General features: G+C 34.5%; 1 protein-coding gene and 1 pseudogene across 6 annotated transcripts in view; one reads left to right on the top strand and one right to left on the bottom strand.

The window, feature by feature from the left end:
* The window catches only part of KDM6A (lysine (K)-specific demethylase 6A), a 136087-nt gene that overhangs the window by 97258 nt on the left and 16634 nt on the right, over positions 1-22195 (top strand). For 5 of the 6 annotated variants that reach the window (XM_008573616.1, XM_008573618.1, XM_008573617.1 and 2 more), the window contains 9 exons: positions 3924-4053; positions 5560-5665; positions 6363-6568; positions 8541-8605; positions 8679-8753; positions 9297-9445; positions 12454-12568; positions 18391-18578; positions 19528-19669. In XM_008573616.1, the coding sequence (XP_008571838.1) occupies positions 3924-4053; positions 5560-5665; positions 6363-6568; positions 8541-8605; positions 8679-8753; positions 9297-9445; positions 12454-12568; positions 18391-18578; positions 19528-19669 (1176 nt within the window). Of the gene's footprint in view, positions 1-3923; positions 4054-5559; positions 5666-6362; positions 6569-8540; positions 8606-8678; positions 8754-9296; positions 9446-12453; positions 12569-18390; positions 18579-19527; positions 19674-22195 lie in introns of those variants that run through there. The other variant, XM_008573621.1, reaches the window with a different exon arrangement.
* Positions 16257-16975, bottom strand: LOC103591216 (annotated as a pseudogene).

Here is a 22195-nt window from a genome sequence, read left to right on the forward strand (position 1 = left end):
TCTACACACAGTGCCTTGGCTTACTGCCAGTTTGACTGCATTCTTCCTGCACTGCACTTGGCTGCTGGGGCCTCTGTCCTATTTCCTAGATACTGCTACTCCACTTTGCTGGAGCAGGGGCTTCCTCCCTCATCCACTCTCTGTAGACTCAGACAGTTGCTAGCAAATGGGGGGAAACTTAGAGGTCTAAAACTAACATCATCAAGTGTATGGGACCTAAGAGTTTTCTGGAGGACTATCAGAAAGAGTTCCATAGAGCTGTGTTCTGTTCCCCAAATTATAAACTGTGTACAGTAGCAGTTTTCGTAAGTTTTTATTAATAAAGTTGTATGTCATGGGTGCCTAGTTGATTGTGTTTCTTAATGTATTAAAGATTGCAATCTTCCTTCTCATTTTTTTTTTTCCTCTTAAAGATGACCGGTAAGGGGATCTTAACCCTTGACTTGGTGTTGTCAGAACCATGCTCTCCCAAGTGAGCTAACCAGCCATCCCTATATAGGGATCCGAACCTGTGGCCTTGGTGTTCTCAGCACCACACTCTCCCAAGTGAGCCGCGGGCCGGCCCTTCCTTCTCATTTTTGAGGCATATATGAACATTCACTTCAGATTAAGTACATTCTTTCAGTTTTATTTTCAGCTTTCAGCTCCTAAAGGCAATTTTACCTTATTATAGAGACTTAATTTTTTTTTTCCTTTTTGTCTTTTTTCGTGTCCGGCAACGGATCGCAACCCTCAGTGTCACGCCCGTACCGGACCGGGACCGGCAACGGGATCGCACCCCTCGGTGCTGCGCACGCACCTCGCTCAGCCAGTGAGCGGGAACCGGTCTGTATGTGGGATCCGAACCCTCGGCGGGAGCGCCGCCGCGCTCCCAAGCGGTGCACTGTAGCAGTGCGCCACCGGGCCGGCCCAAGACTTAATTTTTTGATATATATCTTGTAAGTTAGCTAGATTCATCAAAACACTATGGGGTTTCTTGGGTTATTCCGGTAAATCTAGGCCTCAGTTTATTAATGAAGAGACCAAAAAATGCTTTCATAAATTGGAGAAAAAGTCATTTGAGGCTTAGAGAAAAAGTCAAGATGGCAAATTATAGGTGTCATGTTGTTTGCCATTTCTGTGTTCTGTTGATGGTGGCCTGTGCTGGGCAGGAGTCCAGAAGTTGGAGAAGGGGAAAGTGACACAGGCCCAAGAGACTTGATGTTTCTGGTCTAGGAGCTTCCTAAGAAAAGATGATTAAAGTATAGATGGGTTTACCCACAGACTACTTTTCCATCATTTCTCTGCCATATGATGCGGGTAAATTTGAAAGTTAATTGGGCAATGACTAATTTTCTCCTACCCTGCTCTCTCTGCTCAGGGAAAGAGTTTCAAAATGAGAGAAAAGGATTTAGAATGGGATAATCTCTAAATCCTTTCCAATACCTGCTTCTTTCTTCAACTTTCTTCTTCCTTTCTTCACTGTGGATTTTTATATTAAAGTTTTATTAGTTGGCTTTAGGTGTTCTAAACAGTGTTGGACACGTATGTGTTCACAAAAAATGTCTATTCCTGTTATCCAGCCCGGCCCTTTGCATTAGGATTGAAAATATATTTTAAGTGAAAAAAGCTTATAGTCGCTATATAGACAACTATACACATCAGTTCCTTTAGAGAAATTCCTATTTGTTTCAGATTTGACTTAATAGGCAGGTAGTCAGTTTGAAACACGATAAATTGTTAGGTATGACGTGTTTGCACTATTTATTCTGTGTACCCTCTTATTTTCACGTTCATAGTTTTTAAAGTGGTGGTTATTTTTAAATCTGAGTTGTTTGGTTTATGTTAGTGTTGTGGTGGTCAGTGGTATACATTAAAAGGCAGTTACAATACCTTTGCTTTTATGGTTTAAAATTATAATTGTAACATTCCAAGCAGTTGAATCATCATCAGCTCCCTTAGTCATGCCTCACCTTTTTCTTTTCTACTTTAAAATATAGACAGCAACATTTTCCATTGTTTTACTTTCCCATTTGCCTTTTTAAAAAAAATTGTTACAGAACTGTAGAAATGATGAAGACAGAATTTTACTGATCTGTCAAGCCCCATTTTCCAGTTTCATTTGTCAATGTTCAGAATTGTTGTAGAAGTTTAAATTTTAATTAAAGTTTAACGTTTAATTAGCATGAGGTGCTCTTTTATGGTACAGTCAGTTTTAATACATGGTCCGTAAATTTCAATTTCTTAAGATAATCGTTTACAAAATTGTAAAACATCTATCTCCTTTTCTGGAAAACAAATTTTACGTATTCTGAGTCATTTTGTTTAAACTCCAGAGTTAAAGAGTGGCAGATATACAATTCAGCATGAAAACTTTATTATTATTTATGTGGATATTGTAAGTGAATGTTTTATCTTACATTAACTTAATAATACTTAAATCGTTTCCTTACCAGTCTCTGCCAATAATTTTCTACTTGTTAAAAGCAGAAATTCCATGGACTTCATAATTTAGCCCCAATTTTATAACTAACTTTAAAAACTTAAACATATGTCTGTCTTTAAGTGTACAGGGCACTCATGCTTTCTGGACGGATGTTGAAAACTGGTGTTGGGTAGAATATTCATTTAATTAAACTTTAACCTTAGTTTTCAGTTGAACTTAAATTTCAGTTTAATAACTCTTTCACATATTTATATGTAAAAGTCAATTATTTTAGACTTAATTCATTCCTTTGAGACCTGCCATGAACTCTTTTGTCTTTACTTGGAGTCGTAGTTGAGAAAATTAAGTGACACCTATGGTGCAATTTAGTATAACATCTCGACTGCACAGCAGTGAATTTTAAGCCTTAGTTTTCATTAGTGTCAACTAAAAAGGCTGATTTGTAAGATTTTTCAGTGTAGCAAAAATGTAGCAAAATAAGGAAAATTAATTTTGTTTCAACCTGTGTTATTCTATAACTTGTGATGAAAAAATAGCTAATTCCTTCTTAAGTAAGCAAAGTTACTGAGTTTTCGACTTCCCACAATAATTACAATTTTGAAATTCTTATCTGAAATTTTAATATGTTAAGAGTACTTGATATTTTAATGCATTGATTTTGAACTTGTAATAATTGGGTGAGGTAAGTTAGTTAACCTGGAATGGTTTGAAAGCTCAAAATTATTTTTTGTTGATTTTCTAAGTTGGCTAGAAACTTTAAGAAATTGGAAATATCTTTTTTTCTTTTGCTAAAAAGTTAGAGTATAATGCTACCATATTTTTAAAATTTACAATTTTAACAAACACGATACCTTCATTAAAGGAAAAGAAACCCCAAATACTAGTAAGAATTATATACAGTGTCAGAGAATGGATAGCATTCTCTGTTTGATTAAACAATGTTGTTTAAAAAATTGCCATAATTTGCTGTAAAATTTAATAGATTAAATCTTGCTGAATTTTATTAGCCAAGGAGTTGCACAGAAATTTCTTTTCAGATTTGAGGAAAGAAAGGAAAAGAATCTTCTCAGGTTTGAGAGTTGTCGCACAGATATTCTGGTTATAATTGCTAACACAAGACGTAGGAAGAGAGAAATATTCTATTTTTACTATTATTTAGACCATTTTTGGTTAAGTTTTATCATTTTATGGAAAAGAATCTGATGGTGGAAAGGAAATTGGAACTCATATTTGCTCTTCAGGTAAAGAAAATAAATTGGAAAATTATGAGCAAAATAAAGAATAACAATTCATGCGTGGTATCTTTTATATTATTTTTCTTCACTGGAAGATGTAGGAGTCAAGATAAGTATTTTCTTAGTTTTTTCCTGATGGAGCCAGATCTAATGGATTTGTGCAAATGCTTAGTGATTTAATTAGGACTTAATTTAGGATTTTCTCTTTCTGTTTTCTAAATAAGAGTATAGCTGATTTATTCTCCCTTCTTCTTTTTTTTAAGGAATCTAGGTAAAAATGGCTTATCTAACAGTAGCATTTTGTTGGATAAATGTCCGCCTCCAAGACCACCATCTTCACCATACCCTCCCTTGCCAAAGGACAAGTTGAATCCACCTACACCTAGTATTTATGTGAGTCTGAATTGACTGACTGGAAGTAAACCAGTGTTTGCACCTACCTGTCTTTCATAAAACCTTCTTTAAAACAATGTGGGTGCCTTTTAGGAAACATTACAATTATTGGCAGCAGCTTGAATATTTTCGGGGGGAAAAATGTATTCAAAAAGATTTTGTAATAGCATTTTTAAAATGCCTTCTTAGCCATTAACTGTGATTATATTAGAATAATGAGAAATACTTTTTACTGCACTAATTTTCAGTAGCATTAGGCAAAAGCTAACTAAAAGTGTAACTTTTTTTGAGTGAACTGGGTTTTAAATCTGCACTCTGCTGGTTAAATGGACCTTAGCGTTCATTCCATTTTATACATCTGACAAAAAAAAGATATTATCTATCTTCAAAAAAAGTGTTTGAGAACATAAAATGTGGTAATAGATATATTTCACTAAAAAGCTTAGTAGGTTATTTAAAACTGGATATTAATTTTACTTTATAGAAATGTAGACATCTGATATAGGAAGGTGATAAGAGTTAAATCAAAGCAGCTCCTATTTTTGTTTCTCCCAAATAGGTTTTCCTACTCCATTTCCTTCCATCTTTCCACTGCTATCCCAAATGAAAAAAATTTTAATTATAAAGTTAGAGTAATGTACTTAGTCAGAATGATCTTGTATCTAAAAAATTATACTAGAGTTTGTTTTAGAGATTTGACCCTTTTGCCTTCCAGAAGCCAAATGTTATATTAATTCTCCAGCCAGTAGTTATTGATCTTTTATTATGTAAGGGAAGCACTGGAATAGATGTGTAAAAGCTTTTAAACTGAGATCTGAGGGGAAAAATGCAGAACTAAGATTTATTTTTTATGGGTCTTAAACATGCTTTCATTTTGGTACTATTTTTTAAAATACTTTGTTTTTTCTTTTTTTCTCTATTTTTTATTGTGATTTTTAACAAAGCACATAACATAGAATTACCAGCTTAACCATTTCTAAGTGTATAGTTTGGTAGTGTTAATCAATCTTCAGAACTTCTCCATTTCGCCAAACTGAAATTCTACCCATGGAACAATTCCCTTTTTCTGTTTCACCAATTTACCATTCTATTTTTTGTTTCTATGAATTTGACTGCTTTAGATACCTCATATAAGTGGAATTTGTGTTTTTCTGACTGACTTATTTCCCTTGTCCTCACGGTTCATCCATGTTGAAGTATATGACAGCATTTCTTCCTTTTTAAGCCTGAATAATGTTTAAAAACTGATTTTGAAGCTTAATTTAAATTCTACTTCTCCCACATATTTTGTTCAAGATATAATGGACAAGAGAAATGTATGTGGTTGCTGTCTAATTACAATTAAAATCAAAAGACCTAGTGATAAAGTACTGTAAAATATAAAATAGAAATATCAATAAATACATTACTTTTTTTAAATTGAGATAAATAATGTGAATTTGGGGCATAATATTCAAATAAAAGCTTTGTTTTCCTGAGATCTAACCACATGTTTTAATTTTACAGTTGGAAAATAAACGTGATGCTTTCTTTCCTCCATTACATCAATTCTGTACAAATCCAAACAACCCTGTTACAGTAATACGTGGCCTTGCTGGAGCTCTTAAGTTAGGTAAGCATTAAATAAAAGAAGCAAAAAGTTTGTATATTTCTTTTTACTATCTTTTAACTTTGAAAGCAATGGCAGAGATTACTTCTCTTCTTTCCTCCTGTCCCCTGCCCTTCTTCTTTTCCTCTTCTCTCTTTTTGTATTTTTGTTTTAACATTTTCCTGCCTCTGAGAGAGAGAGAGAGAGAGAGAGAGAGAGAGAGAGAGAGAGAGAGAGAATGAGTATATATATCACTTCTTTAATCCATGATGTGAATATATGATGGTGATATCAGTTACTGGTGATTTTGTGGTGGTTTTTAAATTTAGCTTTTATTTCGGTCTAATTATGCAATTATGATTTAGGTTAACTAGTAGAAGAAATTTGAATATAAAATGTAGGTGATATTTGATGCTACTAGTAAGTACTATAGCCCCATAAGTATTTCCTGGCATTTGCAGAAATTCAATAAGTAAAATGTCAGTCCTTGGACCCTTGATTCTTTCTCTGTTGGGATGGGATGACAGGTCCAGGACTTCAGTGTATGGTTCTGCAAACTTTGCATGTGGCTCAGTGTGTGCAGAGGCCCTGGTTGGGTTTTAGGAGAACTGGATGCTGTGCCATAAAATGCTTTTCCTTTTTTCTTAAATAATAAAAACATACTTTAAAATATTGTTCCAAATATAATTTTTATTTATTAACTTTTTATTTATTTATAAAGACCTGGGACTTTTCTCTACTAAAACTTTGGTGGAAGCCAACAATGAACATATGGTAGAAGTGAGGACACAGTTGTTGCAGCCAGCAGATGAAAACTGGGATCCCACTGGAACGAAGAAAATCTGGCATTGTGAAAGTAATAGATCTCATACTACAATTGCCAAGTATGCACAGTACCAGGCCTCCTCATTCCAGGAGTCATTGAGAGTAAGTATTTACTTCCTGAAGATTATTATAGGGTTTTAAAGATTATTTTATTTTGGAGTTTTGAAAGTACACATTACTTTTGTAAGCATCTCATTAGTTTATGTTACATAAAATACTTTGTAGGTGCTATCCAGTTTGCTCTTAGTAAAGTGTAAGCCTGCCAATGGGTTGATAAAGTAAATATCATTATGAGGAAATAGAATTACTGTCTAGTGGGCTATCTCCTTCATTTCTGGGATATTTCTGTTTAGGGCAGTGTTTGTTAACATTTTGGGCTGGATAATTCTTTGTCGTGGGGGCTGTCCTGTATGTTGTAGGATATTTAGTAGCATCCCTGGCATCTCAAAAATATTTTCAGACATGCCAAATTTCCCCTGGAGGGCAAAATCACCCCTGGTTGAGAACCACTGACTTAGAGGATAAATTAGGTCTTACATTTGTTTATGCTTGCAAAATCCCTAGACTTGGGTCTTTTCATTTTTTTCTTCTGCAAGATTAGTATTATCTGATAGACAACTCCTTCAGGAAGCATTAGTGTTCTTCTTACCCATGTTCTTCTTACCCATCTTAGTCTGTAAGAGAAAACAGAGGTAGAGGTATAAATTTAAAAGTATATGGAAAATTAAAAAACAAAACTTTGAAAAATAGAGGATTATTACTAAAAGACCCATATATAGGTCTTTTTGCACTGAAGCGTTACTGAAATCCTTTAGCACTGTAATAAGAATTTTGTGAATACTCCCTCATAATGAACGTAAAACAACCACAGAAACGAGTTTATTAAATGTATCACTCAAGTACTTGTCTACACTAAGTTGTATGTTCCCCATGTGTCCTACAGCTGACACTTAATATGTGGATGAAGGTCTTTAATTTGTAAATGATTAGATTTGCTTTTTTTCTGTTAAAAATGTTTAAAATTTTGCCTTGAGTTCACATTTTCAGTCAAGGCAACATTTGTACCTGTAAAATGTGTATTTGTGTTACTTTTCCACTGCCGCTCCCTATTATCTAATAAAAGTTGTCCGGTTACTTTCATGAATTGCAGTGAATTCATTGTAAATAAAAATCTCTGTAGTTCAAACTTTCAAGATACTTCAACTACATGATAATATTATGGTCAAAATAGAATAAGTAGTAAGCAGGATTCAAAGATCATCAAAGGAAAATTTGGAGGAAGAGTTGAAAAGCAAAGATAATAAGAGGTAGAGTATTTAAATGGGAGGGGATTCATAACCAAAGAAAGAATGGTTTTTTAAATATGCTTTGAGGCATGGACGATTACATGTGAAAAATTTGACAAATGTTGGAAACTATACATTTAAAGTGAGGGAAGCAAAATGTCACGGAGTATTGCTTACTCAGAAATCATAGGACAGCATTGGGAAATACTATGTCTGTGACACAAGAATTGTAAGTAAAATTAATATTTGCATTGAAAAGCCCCTATATTTATCTAGCACTTTGTTTCCTTACTAATGTTTTAAATGTTTTATCGTTTGTGTATAATTTATTGTGGAATAAAGATTCAACCCAGGAAAAACTTCTTCCATTTGTTCGTAATCAAGAATAGATAGCATCTTACCCTTAATCATTACACATATATGGCTATGTACATGTGCACACATCTCTGCTAGCTTAGAACATTTAGGATCAAGATTGGGACTTCTTCTGCCCCTCAACTTGCTTTGTTTTCTTTCTTCTTGAAAATGGGGCAAATTATAGACTCTATAATATAGCATTGTGGCTGGTGGAGAAGATTGGATACCATGCCAGTGAGATTTGACTTTTCTTGGGTCTTTATTTAATGTGCTCTTTGAAGAAATTTTCATGTGTAAGAGATTATAGAAACTTAGTTTCAAAACATAGATACTGTCATTCAATCTAGATGTTAACTTTTTTTCAGTGTTATGATGGAAAGGATAGCCAGTTGTAGAATACTAACCCAGAATGCTTTTTGCTTAATCTATAGGAAGAAAATGAAAAAAGAAGTCACCATAAAGACCACTCAGATAGTGAATCTACGTCTTCAGATAAGTAAGTAATTTTTAATGTCCACTGGGTATTTATGTTTAAAAGGCATGTTTCTAATACTGTTTCTTTTTTTAAGTTCTGGGAGGAGAAGGAAAGGACCCTTTAAAACCATAAAGTTTGGGACCAACATTGACCTGTCCGATGACAAAAAGTAAGTTTTCTTAGTAATATTTCTGTGAATTGATGCAAAGAAATATCCTATGTGAGATTGGGAATTGTCTGCAATTTCTTCTATTTTATTTCATGTCATTTTTCTTAGTTGACATACAAGTTTAAGCTAAATTAGTCTTGCTAGGCTTTACAATTAAATTATCGTATTTGACTTAAAACTCTTGTAAAGTTTTTCATCAAGACCCTAACTTTATGCTAATTACATAGTCATAACATTATATTTTAAGTTTTATGAAATAGAATTATATAAAAGTAAATTTATGGAGTATAGCACAACTATAAAACTAGAAAATCTAATTTTTCCTTTTATTTACTCATCTTTAATTTTCATGTTTCTTTTGGTTGGGAAGCTTTCTTTGGAAAAATATAAACATTTAAGCATTCTAGCATTTCCTATGCAAAAGTAAAATATTTATAGATTTAATTGTTTTCTGACTGGAACACAAGTATTTTGAAGAAATGGTTAACTTCCACAAATATTTGTAGCAGGGTTTTCACTCTTGATCTGTTTTTTTTATTGCAGGTGGAAGTTGCAACTACATGAGCTGACTAAACTTCCTGCTTTTGTGCGTGTCGTATCAGCAGGAAATCTTCTAAGCCATGTTGGTCATACCATACTGGGCATGAACACAGTTCAACTGTACATGAAAGTTCCAGGAAGCAGAACACCAGGTAATTTTTATGAGCTAACATGTCTCATACAATTGAAAATCAGAATTAATCAAAATGTGAAACATGTAAAGAGAACCAAAATCTTTCCGTTTATTATGGATAAAACAAAAAGGATTGTTCCTATTATAAGATCGGACTCTTTGACTGGGCTCAGATTATTAAGATATTTTCCCCTTTGCATTATCATTTTTAATATGCTAGCCCAGAAACAGTAACAAAAATTTTATTTGGAAAGTGGTTATTGGAATACTTCTGGGAAAATAAGTTCCTCTGGCCTAAAGACTCTGTTGATCACATCTACTGCAGAGATTGACAGGGTGCAGTGTTTTCTAAACTTTTTTTTTTTTAACCACAATCCCAGTAAGAAAATATATTTTATATCATGACCATGTTGCACGTGTATGTATACAGCAACAGTTCATTGAACAATGTATTTTCTAATCTATTCTAGTCTGTTTCATTTAAAAAAGAAAGTATAGGTTGCAATCCTCTAATTGGGTTGCAACTAATAGTTTAAAAAACACTTGAACACTTGTTGATGTGGAAACGTTACTAGACTCATCTGGTATCTAATCTTGTCTTTGCCACTCTAGGTCTTTTTCTTCACTTATAAAATGAATTACATTGTTAGGGTTAAAATTTCCATCCAACACTAATGTACCATCTTCTTTGTGCTCCCTTGGATTGACATGAAATTTCTCACAGGGTAATGTTCAAAATATTTAACAATTGCTATAACCCTAGCACTGATCAATTAGGAGAGAGATTGGTTTAACTGTACCAGTGCATATGGACTGCATATCTCCCTTGTGCTTCTCTTTGCTACTTGAAGTAGCCACAGTGTGAAAACCAGAATGCTTCCTTCTTTGTCACCTTATTGAATCATAATTTAAGAATTGTTTTAAAATAGGGCTATGCTTGCTTCTGTGTCACATAGTTAGTGGTTTCCAGCCCTGGCTGCTTATTTGAATCTGGTAAGCTTTTAAAAAATATATATAAATTGATTGATCTTTGGGGATTGAGATCCAGACATGAATTTTTTAAAAAAATGTTCCCCAGTGTATTCTAATGTACAGCCAGGATTAGAACCACTGGTTGTAGTTTCTATCCTCAGGCCATTGGAAGCCCAATTCAGTAATATTTTATCTATAGTTGGGTAAAGTGGAAAGAGTTCTGGAATAAATGGTGGAAGAACAATGTTCTGCTCCCCACTCTGTCATTAGACACTGATACAAATATTGGGCATGCTGTTTGAACTCTCTAGAGTTAGTTTTCTTATGTATTTAGTTAATCAGTTTGGCTCTATTAAGGTTCATTTCAATTGAAAACTTCTCCCATGCGGTTTGAATTATTTTATGCAAATAACATCCTCCAATCAGAAAGAATCCCTTTTTTATTATACATCTGAGGATAAAGCAAACTTGATAGGTTATTTCTTTGTCACTTGTGCTTAGACTATCCTGAGTTTTTTGTTTGTTTGTATGGCATTAGTCTTCCAAAAGTGTCCTGTGTAACCTTAAAGAATTCCTTTAGTAGTGCTGTCCAATAGAAATATAATGCAAGTTACATATATGATTTTAATTTTTTTGATAGTCAATTTAAAGTTTAAAAAAAGGTAAAATTATTTTTAATCCAATATCTTCAAAATATTATCATTTCAACATGTAATCAATATAAAATGAGAGATTTTTTTTCATACTAAGTCTTTGAAATCCAGTGTGTACTATGCAATTATCACACATTTCAATTCACAGTTCAAGTAGTTGTCATATTGGATAATAAATAGTTCAGTTCAATTTTAAAAACATCTTGAGTACCTTGTTAATAGGCTAAACATTTTGTTCCTGGAGTTACAGAGATAAATATACTAGAGATAAATATACTGGTACTGCGTTAATGGACTTCACAATCAGACATGTATGTTGTAAACTGTAGAGATGTTCTCAGGCTCTATTCTGATAGAATTTTATTTAGATGGTGGGGGTCCCAGAATATCCAATTTTAATTAGGGCTAAATTTTATTTAGAGTCCATGCCATGGGCAATTCCAACCATTTGCCCGTAGTAGGAGACAATTGTAAGTACTGTGTACCATTGAACTGCTTGCCCTGATAGAGTTCCAAGGTAGGTGAAACAAAGAGAAGCCCCTTGCATCAGTCCTTTGGGGAAACTCCATTTAGGTCAAAACAGACAAGCACAGTTCCTTGGCAGCAAGATTCACTCTGCTCCCCGCAGAACCAGGGGAACTCAGAATAGGAACACAGACTTTAAATTTTTAAGTCCACTATCCCACCAGTGATGGAGGTGGGGCTAGGGTAGGGTAAAGTGCCACAACAATCTTCTACCATGTTTGTTACCTTTCTCTTGGTCAAGCATTTGCTTGGTCTCTGTAAATCTTTGACTGTCTGCCTGAGTTCTGTCAGGTATGAATCTGACAGTTTTAGAATTTTTTTGGTGTTTCTGGAAAGGGATGGGCCCCCAGAGTTTTCTACTCTGCCATTTTTGCTGATGTCACTACCTGGAGCAGCTACATTTTGAAAACCAAGCTTCTTGCCTTTTTTCCAATGCCCAATGGTAATGATGTCTGTAATAACTAATATTTATTGCATAACCATGTATCAGACATTGTTCTAAGTATTCATTGTTTCATTGATCTTCAAAATAATCCAGTAATCTATAGGAATCATTATGTATAAGGAGACTGAGTCAGAAAGGTTTAGCAACTTGCCCAGATTCATGTAATGACTAAGCCAAGGAGCCTGGTTCCAGAGTTTAAGCTCTTAACTGTGATTTATATTGCCTTTCATAGAAGCTCTTACTCAGTGAGTTAGGAGTTGACCAAACTCAGCTGTTAACTAACCAGACTTGACACAAAAATGCTGCAGTGATAAAGAACTGAATACTACTAGAGTATTCTCTGTTGAACATTTGTAAGGTTTCATTTCTAAATACACATTTTTCTATAGAATTTATAGTGTGCTGATTAATTTTTTTCTTTTCACATTTCAGGTCATCAAGAAAATAACAACTTCTGTTCAGTTAACATAAATATTGGCCCAGGTGACTGTGAATGGTTTGTCGTTCCAGAAGGTTACTGGGGTGTTCTGAATGACTTCTGTGAAAAGTAAGTTTTTAAACTAAATTTCTTTAAACATAATTATTAGAAAACAGTATAAAGGACAACTTACCAGACTGGGTATCCTAATGGATATATATAGCCAGTAGAAAATTTATGGTAAATGATTTGATTCCAAACCTATTATTTTGTGTTATTGAAAATACTTTAAGGAAGATGCCATAAACCACTCCATACTATAGTAGTAGTCACGAATTTAGCAGATAGAAGGATTGAGTTATTAGTTTAATTTTTAAAATGATGCATAAATACTTGTTCGTTTGAAAGGTGTATATTCCCCCCCAAATTGTTTTATTGTAAATGGTTTTAGGAAGTAGAAGGAATTCTGTAATTGAGCACGCTGATAGGTTGTAAATAACTCAGACTTGAACATATTACTCATTGCCGTATTATCATGATAAAAATTCTTTTTAAAACTAGCAACTTTTCCTATAAAGGAATTTTTTATAAAATTTAATTAACTGCTTCAGATTTTGTTTTCTCTAATTGAAAGAACTTGCATAGTGGAAGTACTCCTTTCCTTAAGATCCTAGAAAGAGCCTTCATTTATTTTTGTGTCTTGTTTTAAAGAGTACCTTGGAATTTTTTTCCATTGGCTCAAATTTAATTATTTTTCTAGATTGAAGAGCCTTATTCTCTTTCTTTTTTTCTAAAAAGTACTCCATTATGTAAGCACCTGATATTTTCATTTGATAGTAATGTTGGAAAATTATTATGGGATAAAGACTAAAAAACGTAAATTATATGCACATTCTGCGTTGTCTCCACCCCAATTAGATAAACGGAGGGAAAAAACCACTGAAAACATTTCTATACAAGATTATTTTGAAAATTAATTATACACATATTCCACATATTAACTTATAATTTCTTACTTTGGCTTAAGGATCTTTGCTATAAGGGTTTGGATTTAGTAAGAAGTGCATCATAGTTAAAAAACAAAATATCTAATCCAAAATTTCCTTATATACATGCAAGAGATAATCACCTGGTATTATCTTTGCTATTTTAACATATAGATTTCCATCAATGTAAGAAAACTAAAGATACAGAATTTTAAAGTTTCAAGTGTACTAATGAAGTAAAATGATCTACTTTAATCTGTACTTTGTTTATGGACCAAGCAGTCTGGTAGCAGAGGAAGAACAGCGTCATGTGGGAAATCTCTGTTGTGCTACAGAAAGACATATCTTTTAAACTTTGAGATAGTATAGTCAGCTCTCTGCATCCACGGGTTTCGCGGCTGTGGGTTCAACCAATTGAGTATGAAAAATATTCTGGTCAGCTCTTACATTAGAGGTAAAATTTTTTAAAAAAAGGAAAACAAAGAAAATTATTCTAGGGAAAAAAACCCACAAGAAATAAAAGTATAATAATAAAAAATAATACAAATTTTAAAAAATACAGTATAGCAACTTTATATAATATTTACATTGTATTAGGTATTGTAAAGATCTAAAGTATACAGGAGAATGTGTGTACATTATTTGCAAATACTATGACATTTTATATCAGGGACTTGGGCATCTGTGGATTTTGGTATGGAGTTTGGGGTGTATGGGCCGGGGTTTATCTTGAACCAGTCTCCTACAGGATACTAAGGGATGACTGTACTATGTTGTTGAAGATACAGTACAATGATCCTTGTTCATTATTTCTGAGTAGAGATTGTCTATTTTTAGGGTATAGTTTTCTTTCCTATCTAAATGGAGAAGTGTCTTGGGAATAAAGATAATTAGAATAGTCAGATGTCCAAAAGGTTGAGCTTTCAGATAATAAAAATATCAAGTTAGCATGAAGGGTTAGGTAAATTTTTTTTTCTAATAAGACTAAATAAATTTATTCAGTATCCTAATAAAAGTTTTGATTATGTGTATCCAGAAGTATAAAAAGTACAAAACAGATTTGTAGATTTCTAATATATTAATACAAAGTACATGACTATGAACAGTACATCCTACTGGCAAAGAGAGATGGAAGGGGAGAAAGAAGACTGTGGTTGAGGTCTAGTAATAAATAAATACAGAAGTAGAAATGATCCATAGTATAGTATATTCTACCACCAATACTGCAGCCAAAATGTACAAAAAACAAAAAAGAAAAACATTTCAAAATAACTCAGGAGGATGATAATGGCTGGACTCTTGTAATACACCTCAGTGGCTGTGGGAGAGCTGACCCAACTCACTGTGTAGTCTGTGCATGTAGGTTTTTACCCAAAAGGAAGAAACATAAAACGTTAAGTTTAGATTAAGAACTATGAGTCTATAGGGTGCCCATAAAAAGCGGCTCACTCCTTACTGTTGTACTATCCAATTTTTAAAATCCAGTTTTAAAAATAAACACTGAGTCAGGTTATGCGGCAGATGAATACTCCTCTCTCATTGTGAAAAGTCGGAACAGGTGATACGAGTACTTTTTTCCTGAACTTTTAGAAAAGAGGCAATGAGAAGTACTTTGGTTTGGGTTCAAATGAGAGGCTTTTAATGAGAATTTTAGAATTGAAGAGCTCCGTGTTCAGGATAGCCCCATGTTCAGAAAGCCTGACTAAAAGAAGCCAAACCCAAACCAACTCACTTAGCATTAACACACACATCTTTTCTTTTAGTAAATTTTAATTTAGAGTGAAAAAACCAAAACCCCTAATAGGTTAAAACAATTCAAACATCCACAAAAGTCAGCTGAAGTAATCCAGAGCTAAAACTGAATTGTGCAGATTTTCAATGAAGTCACCAGTCATGTAACACAAACAAAAGTCAATTATTTACACACTTGGCAAGCCCTCTAAGAAATATGCCTAAAGAAGAATTAACCTTTGTTTTGTGCCATCCTGAAGACTTGCACATTTTATTTTTCAGATAGTTTAACATTATCAATAGAATGAGTTCTCTGCCATGTGGTAATGCTTTGGTACTATTCATATAGGATCTTGCCTATCCTAGAGACTTGCCATTTCTCCAAGAGGAGCTTTGATTCTGCTTTACAAGTTTCACATAAATTAAAATCTTTATCAAATATTAATATGAAGGGAGGTGGTACAGGATGCAATCCATACAGTCAAGTTACCTCTCTGCATATTTAGAAATTAGTTTCTCCTTCAAGGTATTTGCAACAGAAAGCTCAGTCTGTCCTGCTTAATAATCAGAAGTACAGGTTTGAATCATCAGAACCTTGGCAAGACCCTAATATTTCAAAATTATTAACAACTACCTCTAGGGACAAGTCCATGTACTGAGTTATAAATTTATTATCATGAAGAAAAACAAGTGTAGCCAGCCATCTTTAAAAATACCCAACCACTGCTTCTCAGTATAGAAAAACTAAAACTACATATGGTTTATCATACAGCAAATCCCCTGAAATTCCCCTAGTTCCATTCATTAGAAGGGGATTTAAAAAAAAAAATCTTAGAGCAGTTTACAACAGTATTCAGCTTTCCTGTGAAATACTTAGCATTTTAAATATTATGTACACTTCTTTTTCTTTTAGAAAGCTAGACACTGGCTTCAGAGTTTGTGGAACTGGGAGGAGAAAATAACCCATTCAAAACTATTCTAGAAATTGTCTTTTGGCAGAATAACGGGTATCCAAGTTAAAAATAGGAGGGTCAATTTGTTGCTTTGTGGTCTTTTCAAAATTTAAATTATTTCTTGTTCCCCTTCTACATAAACCTCAATCACCACTCCTGAGTGGAGATGGGTGGGGGTTCTGGCCCCTGCTCCTCTGGCTTCTCAGCAGCTGCTTTCTTATTGCTGCAACAAGGCTTGAATAGATGTGTGTCAATGAGGACTTCCCCAAAATGGCCTTTATAGATAATCCCACGATATATTTTCTGTCTTTTCCAGTATGTGATGTCTAAAAAGGAGAAAACTGGTGTTCTATTAGAACCAGAAGCTGTCTCTTATCTGAGCCATCATCTGACTGGTTACTGTAGCAAGGAGATTGAGCTGGGGAGGCACTTGAGGTGGTTCTATGAGCATCAGAATTGTAATGTTTAAATTCCTTTTGCAGTTTACTGATCTGGTTGCTTTTTATCCTGTTTCCAGATAGAGTTTTCACTTTCTTTGGTTTCAATGTAGTCTTTGGACTGAGTCCTGCCCTTCTACAACTCTGAAGCCAGCTTTTTTTTTTTGATCCCACTGGCAACTTCTTCCATCTTTTCATAAGCAGGACACAGGCATTGCAGATGTCTCCAGAACGAGTCTCATGCAGCCTAAAACAGCTCTGAAAGTCCTTTTCATAGCATTTACTGTCAGAGAATCGAGAACTGGAGGACTTAGCTCTGCAAATATAGCAGCCCTCTATACTTCGGTACATCTTTGGCTTGTGAAAACCAAATGTCTTTTCTTCTGGGCAATAATCTTCCAAAAGCAGCCGTTCCACGTGCAGTAACATTCCCAAGGTGTGGAGTACACGCCAGGCCAGGCTCCCCTCCTCCTCAACTGCCTTGTCTAGCAGGGTTAGGTAAATTTAATAACTAAGTCATGGAAATAGTACCTTGCTACCTCAGCATTTCACTGTAATTTTGTTTCACATAAGGATTATTGCTTCTCATACTGACTGTGCCTGTAATTTATTTCATGACTTTATTTATTTTATAAAAGATGACTGGTAAGGGGATCTTAACCCTTGACATGGTGTTGTCGGCATGGCACTCTCCCAAGTGAGCCACGGGCCGGCCCTTATTTCATGACTTTAAATAATACCTGTCTTGAAATAACCATTCTTTTGAATTGAATATATGGTCAAAACAATGTTTGCTTTTTTTGTGTTTGTTTTTTTTGGGCATGGTTGTGTTCTAATAAAAGTTTTATTTAAAAAAATTGGCAGTGGGCTGGATTTGGCCAGTGGGCCATAGTTTGTCAACACTTGATCTAGACAAAAAAGTAAATTTAACCCAATCAAAAACAGTTTCAAAGTATACTTTAACATATACATTAACACAGCACACAAATAAAGTGAAGGTTATTTCTGAGATCTTAAGGAAAGGAGCATTTCCACTATGTGAGTTTTTCCTTCCCCAAAATATAAAATCTGAAGTAGTTAATTGAATTTTATAAAATTCCTTTATGGGAAAAGTTGCAATGTAGATTAAAAAGTGCTTCATGTCATGATGGAGAATAATAAGAAACCAGATATTAAAATAAAAGCTTAGTAATAGGGTCTGTAGAATGTTTTCAGAATATATTGGTGGTGGTGGTGGGTTGTGGTTATTTGTGCGTGTGTATGATTTTTGATAAAGTTGTTTTCAACTGCATAGTTTTAATCAACTAGTCATCAAGACTATAAAGACTGACATCCTGTCCCCTTTTTCCTCCTTGTGATTCAAAACAACAATAGAGGCCATTTCTATCTTCTCCTTTCCCTCAGAAATTGAGGGAAGTTCATAGTACTTACGTTGTTCCTGTTTATGGATTTAAATGACTTGATGTCAACTGCACTTTCTTTCCATTTACCTTTTAGGGATTTCTAGGTGTTCCAGAGAGAAAGGTTAATCAAAAATAGTCTTTATTGGAGTGAAATTAAAAGTTATTGTATATAAGTGTTACTTGAAGGTAGCTTTGGGTTTCATTTAGATCTTTGAAAAATCAATTAAGGTAGTAATACTGATCTTTAGATAAGTCATCTCATACTTAACTATAATTGATTTCACACTATTTACATACGTACAGCAGTTTTTATTGCCCAAGCAGAGTTAAGTTTAAATGAAATGAATGAACATTTTTTAAAAACTTTGATGTTTTCTTCCACTCATATAAGGAGCTTATTAAAGTACTTGATCCATTTGCATTATTTTTTCTTTTTTTCAGAAATAATTTGAATTTCCTAATGGGTTCTTGGTGGCCTAACCTTGAAGATCTTTATGAAGCAAATGTTCCAGTGTATAGGTTTATTCAGCGACCTGGAGATTTGGTCTGGATAAATGCAGGCACTGTTCATTGGGTCCAGGCTATTGGCTGGTGCAACAACATTGCTTGGAATGTTGGTCCACTTACAGGTATTTTAAAGAATACACTTTAAAAAAAAGTTTAATTTATAAAGGTTTAAATTTAAATTTAAAAGTTTAGATTATAAAATCTGATAGGTCTATTTTTTTCTTGAAATATATATAACTCAGTAAAAATTGGAAGAAGTGTGCCTTCTTGCATAAAATTTTAATTCGCTTGTTTGTTTCTTTGTGTTTTGGTGGCTGGCTGATATGGGGATTTGAACCCATGACCTTGGTGTTATAAGGCTGTGCTCTAACTGAGCTAACCAGCCAGCCAGAATTTTAATTTGTGATATAAGAAAGTAAATTCAGGTTAACAAATGGAAATCCAAGACCATAGGTCTCAGCAAATAACAAGGTTATGTCTTTATATACATGGAGGATATAATTTTAATAATTTATAAAGTACTTTGTTTTATTTTATAAACAAAACCCCTTAAGGGAGAAAGCAAAGTAGAAATTCAGTCTTTGAGATTTTCCTTTTATCTGGTATGTCATATGAATATCCCTATTATGTCAAAATCTTTCTGAATTATGCCTGCCTGAAGGCATTATTTATTCACTTAAGGTTAAGAATATGACTTTGGAGCCAGAAAGACCTGGATTAGGACCAGGACCTGGCTCTTGTGACTTTGGGCAAGTTATTTAACCTCTCTGGTCTTCGATTTCTTCATCTCTATAATGGAGATGATAAATTAATAAGGTGATGATAAAGATTAAATGAGATAATGGATAAAAATAGCTCAGCACAATGCCTGGCACATAGTCATAGGAAGCACTCTTTATATGATCACTACTGTTATTTTTACCATGATTATCATAAAACATAAAAATTATTTTTGTATATTTTGAGGTTTTCAGAATTGGTGTTAAAGATATCACCTGAGAGGGTGATAATGGTTATCTTCATATCTTTTGGTACTTTGGGTTGCTTAGAACTGTTTTTTTTTTTTCCTAGCCTGCCAGTATAAATTGGCAGTGGAACGGTACGAATGGAACAAATTGCAAAGTGTGAAGTCAATAGTACCCATGGTTCATCTTTCCTGGAATATGGCACGAAATATCAAGGTCTCAGATCCAAAGCTTTTTGAAATGATTAAGTAAGTGTTTTCTAAAACTGCTGTAGTCCCTCTCTTTTTGGGGAGTGTTAACTATTAAATACTTTTTTTCCTCATAGAATTATGTTGACATCAAAACAAAATGGTCCAGAAGTCTGGCAAAATGTAATATGAAAATCCATGTGTTAAAAATATCTTTCCCTTTCAAATGGTCCACTATGGTACAGAAAGGAACAATAGTACAAATGATTCTAAAGCAGTAGATTCTCAAACCTGTACTTCCCCTCACCTCTTTGAACCACCTGATTGCCCAGGTGAACTTTAGTTTTAATATTGAAAGTCTGTCTTTAGTAACTGAGGGGAGGAGAATGGCATTAGAGAATAATTGCTGTTAGAGAGAAATTAGCAATTAATATACGGATTTGACTAAAATGCTTATTTTTTATTTTTAATTAAATCATCTATCTTAAAATTGTCCCTTAGCTGCTTTAAACACTTAATACAAGTTATATAAATTCTTATGTAGTGAGTTAGTTTAAATTCCTATATATTAGTAAGCTTCTCATTTGTTGTCACAGTTCTAATCCTAGCTATTTTGTAAATCTATTTAGAGGTAATATTTTCAAGCAGTGCTATATAGCAGTGTTTCCCTAAACTGTGTTTTTTTACTCCTACCTCTGCCCCCAAAAGGTGGGGAACTCTGGTCAAAGAAATATGGGAAATTATGGGTTGAATAAAGTTCAACAAGTCCTTAATTATTAAATCTAATAATTTTATTTTTTATAAAATGTTTTAGATATTACATGTGTTTTGTGAATGAGAGAGAAGAGTTATAATATATGGTATTCCCAAACTTATTTGACCAGTATCTTTTGAAGAATTGATTTCCTCCAAAACTCATTTTGGAATATGCTGCTTTATACTCACCGATAAAATGTTTGTCTTAGTCTTTTTTAAGATAGTATTTATGTTAAGTATTTCTCCTGCAGCTATATTAGTTTGATCAGTGTGTGTTATTTTCAAAATACTGTCTTTTACAAGTAATGCTGGCTTATTAAAGTGATTTCAAATCTAAATCCAAATTTTTATTTAAACACAAATTGTGTGGCCAATTCATGCCTGTGAATTATCTTATGATGCAGTTTTTTAGTCCTGGGCAGAAGGGGTAGGAAAAAGACAAAAAGGAACAAAAAGAAATCATAGCAATAAATGTACAGATCCTTGAAAATACTGGCTCTTAGGCAACATATTCTCCATAAATATAATTGGTAGTGGAGGGAGGGGATTGCCTATCCATTTATTCTATTTTATCTCAAAATGTTACTTTGCTCTGAATGTACAGTTATATTGTTAGAAAAGGAGTCTGAAATACACGTTTGTAGCTCTCAGCTGGCTGATAGATAATGATTAGCTATTTTTAAGGTAGAGCAGTACCCACAGAAAGAAATGAATTAAGGAAGACTTTAAAGTTAAGGCTAAGTACTACCAGGAGATCAGCCTGCTGGACGAGGGCATGGAGGTCTATGGAGGCTAGAACGTCGAGCTCGGGATCAGGAACCCACGGGATATTTATGAAGCTTGACCACGTACTGGGGTATAAAGCAAGATTGAACAAATTTCAAGAAATTAGCATCATAAAGAACATGTTCTCTTGAGCGTCCAGCAGCCAACATCTCCAGAAGCTGGGAAATCAGTGCCTCTGTCTACGTGGAGAGTGTGGGCGGTACACACAGCATCTACTAAATGGAGAAAAGGTGCATGCAAGCTCAACTTTTTTGTGGCTACCACATATAAGGGTACTTCAAGAGGTTCATGGAGAGAGTGCGTGCGGAGCAGGGAGATGTCCAGCAGGGGAGGGGGAAGCTCTGCAGAGACCACACACCCTGTGGTGCCGGCATGCGTCCCAGCAGGTAGGCCTCACCGCCGCCACCCAGTTCCATCCCCAGCCTAGCCAACTGAGCGCAGAGCAGGGAGACGTCCAGCAGGGGAGATGGAAGCTCCGCAGAGACCACATGCCCTGTGGTGCTGCCGTGTGACCCAGCAGGTAGGCCTCACCGCTGCAACCTAAGTCCTTCCCCAGCCCGGCCGAGTGCATGGTGACCAGAGAGGCGGCTCCCCGGAGAGGCTCAAGACCCGAGGCAACCACACACACAAGGCACTAGTGGCCAACTGAGCAGACACTGAGGTAGCCATACCAAATTGGCAACCCCAGCAACATCCTAGTCAGACAATAATGTCAAACTAGTGGACTGTGAAACCCCCTGCCACAGTGACTAAACATCAAAGGAAAGATACCAGAAATATGAAAAATCAAGAAAGTACACCACAAAAGGGTAGTAACTCTCAAGCTCTATATCCTGTAGAACAAGAAGCCCTTGAAATGTCTAACAAAGAATTTCGAGTGATAATTCTAAGGAAACTGAATGAGATACAAGAAAACTCAGCTAGACAACATGATGAAACGAGGAAAAGTATACAAGATCTGAAAGAAGAAATGTACAAGGAACTCAATGCCCTGAAAAAGAATGTAGCAGAGCTTGCCGAGCTGAAGAATTCATTCAACGAAAT

Source organism: Galeopterus variegatus, unplaced genomic scaffold (genome assembly GCF_000696425.1).
Source record: "Galeopterus variegatus unplaced genomic scaffold, G_variegatus-3.0.2 Scaffold941, whole genome shotgun sequence".
Taxonomy (NCBI): Eukaryota; Metazoa; Chordata; class Mammalia; order Dermoptera; family Cynocephalidae; genus Galeopterus; species Galeopterus variegatus.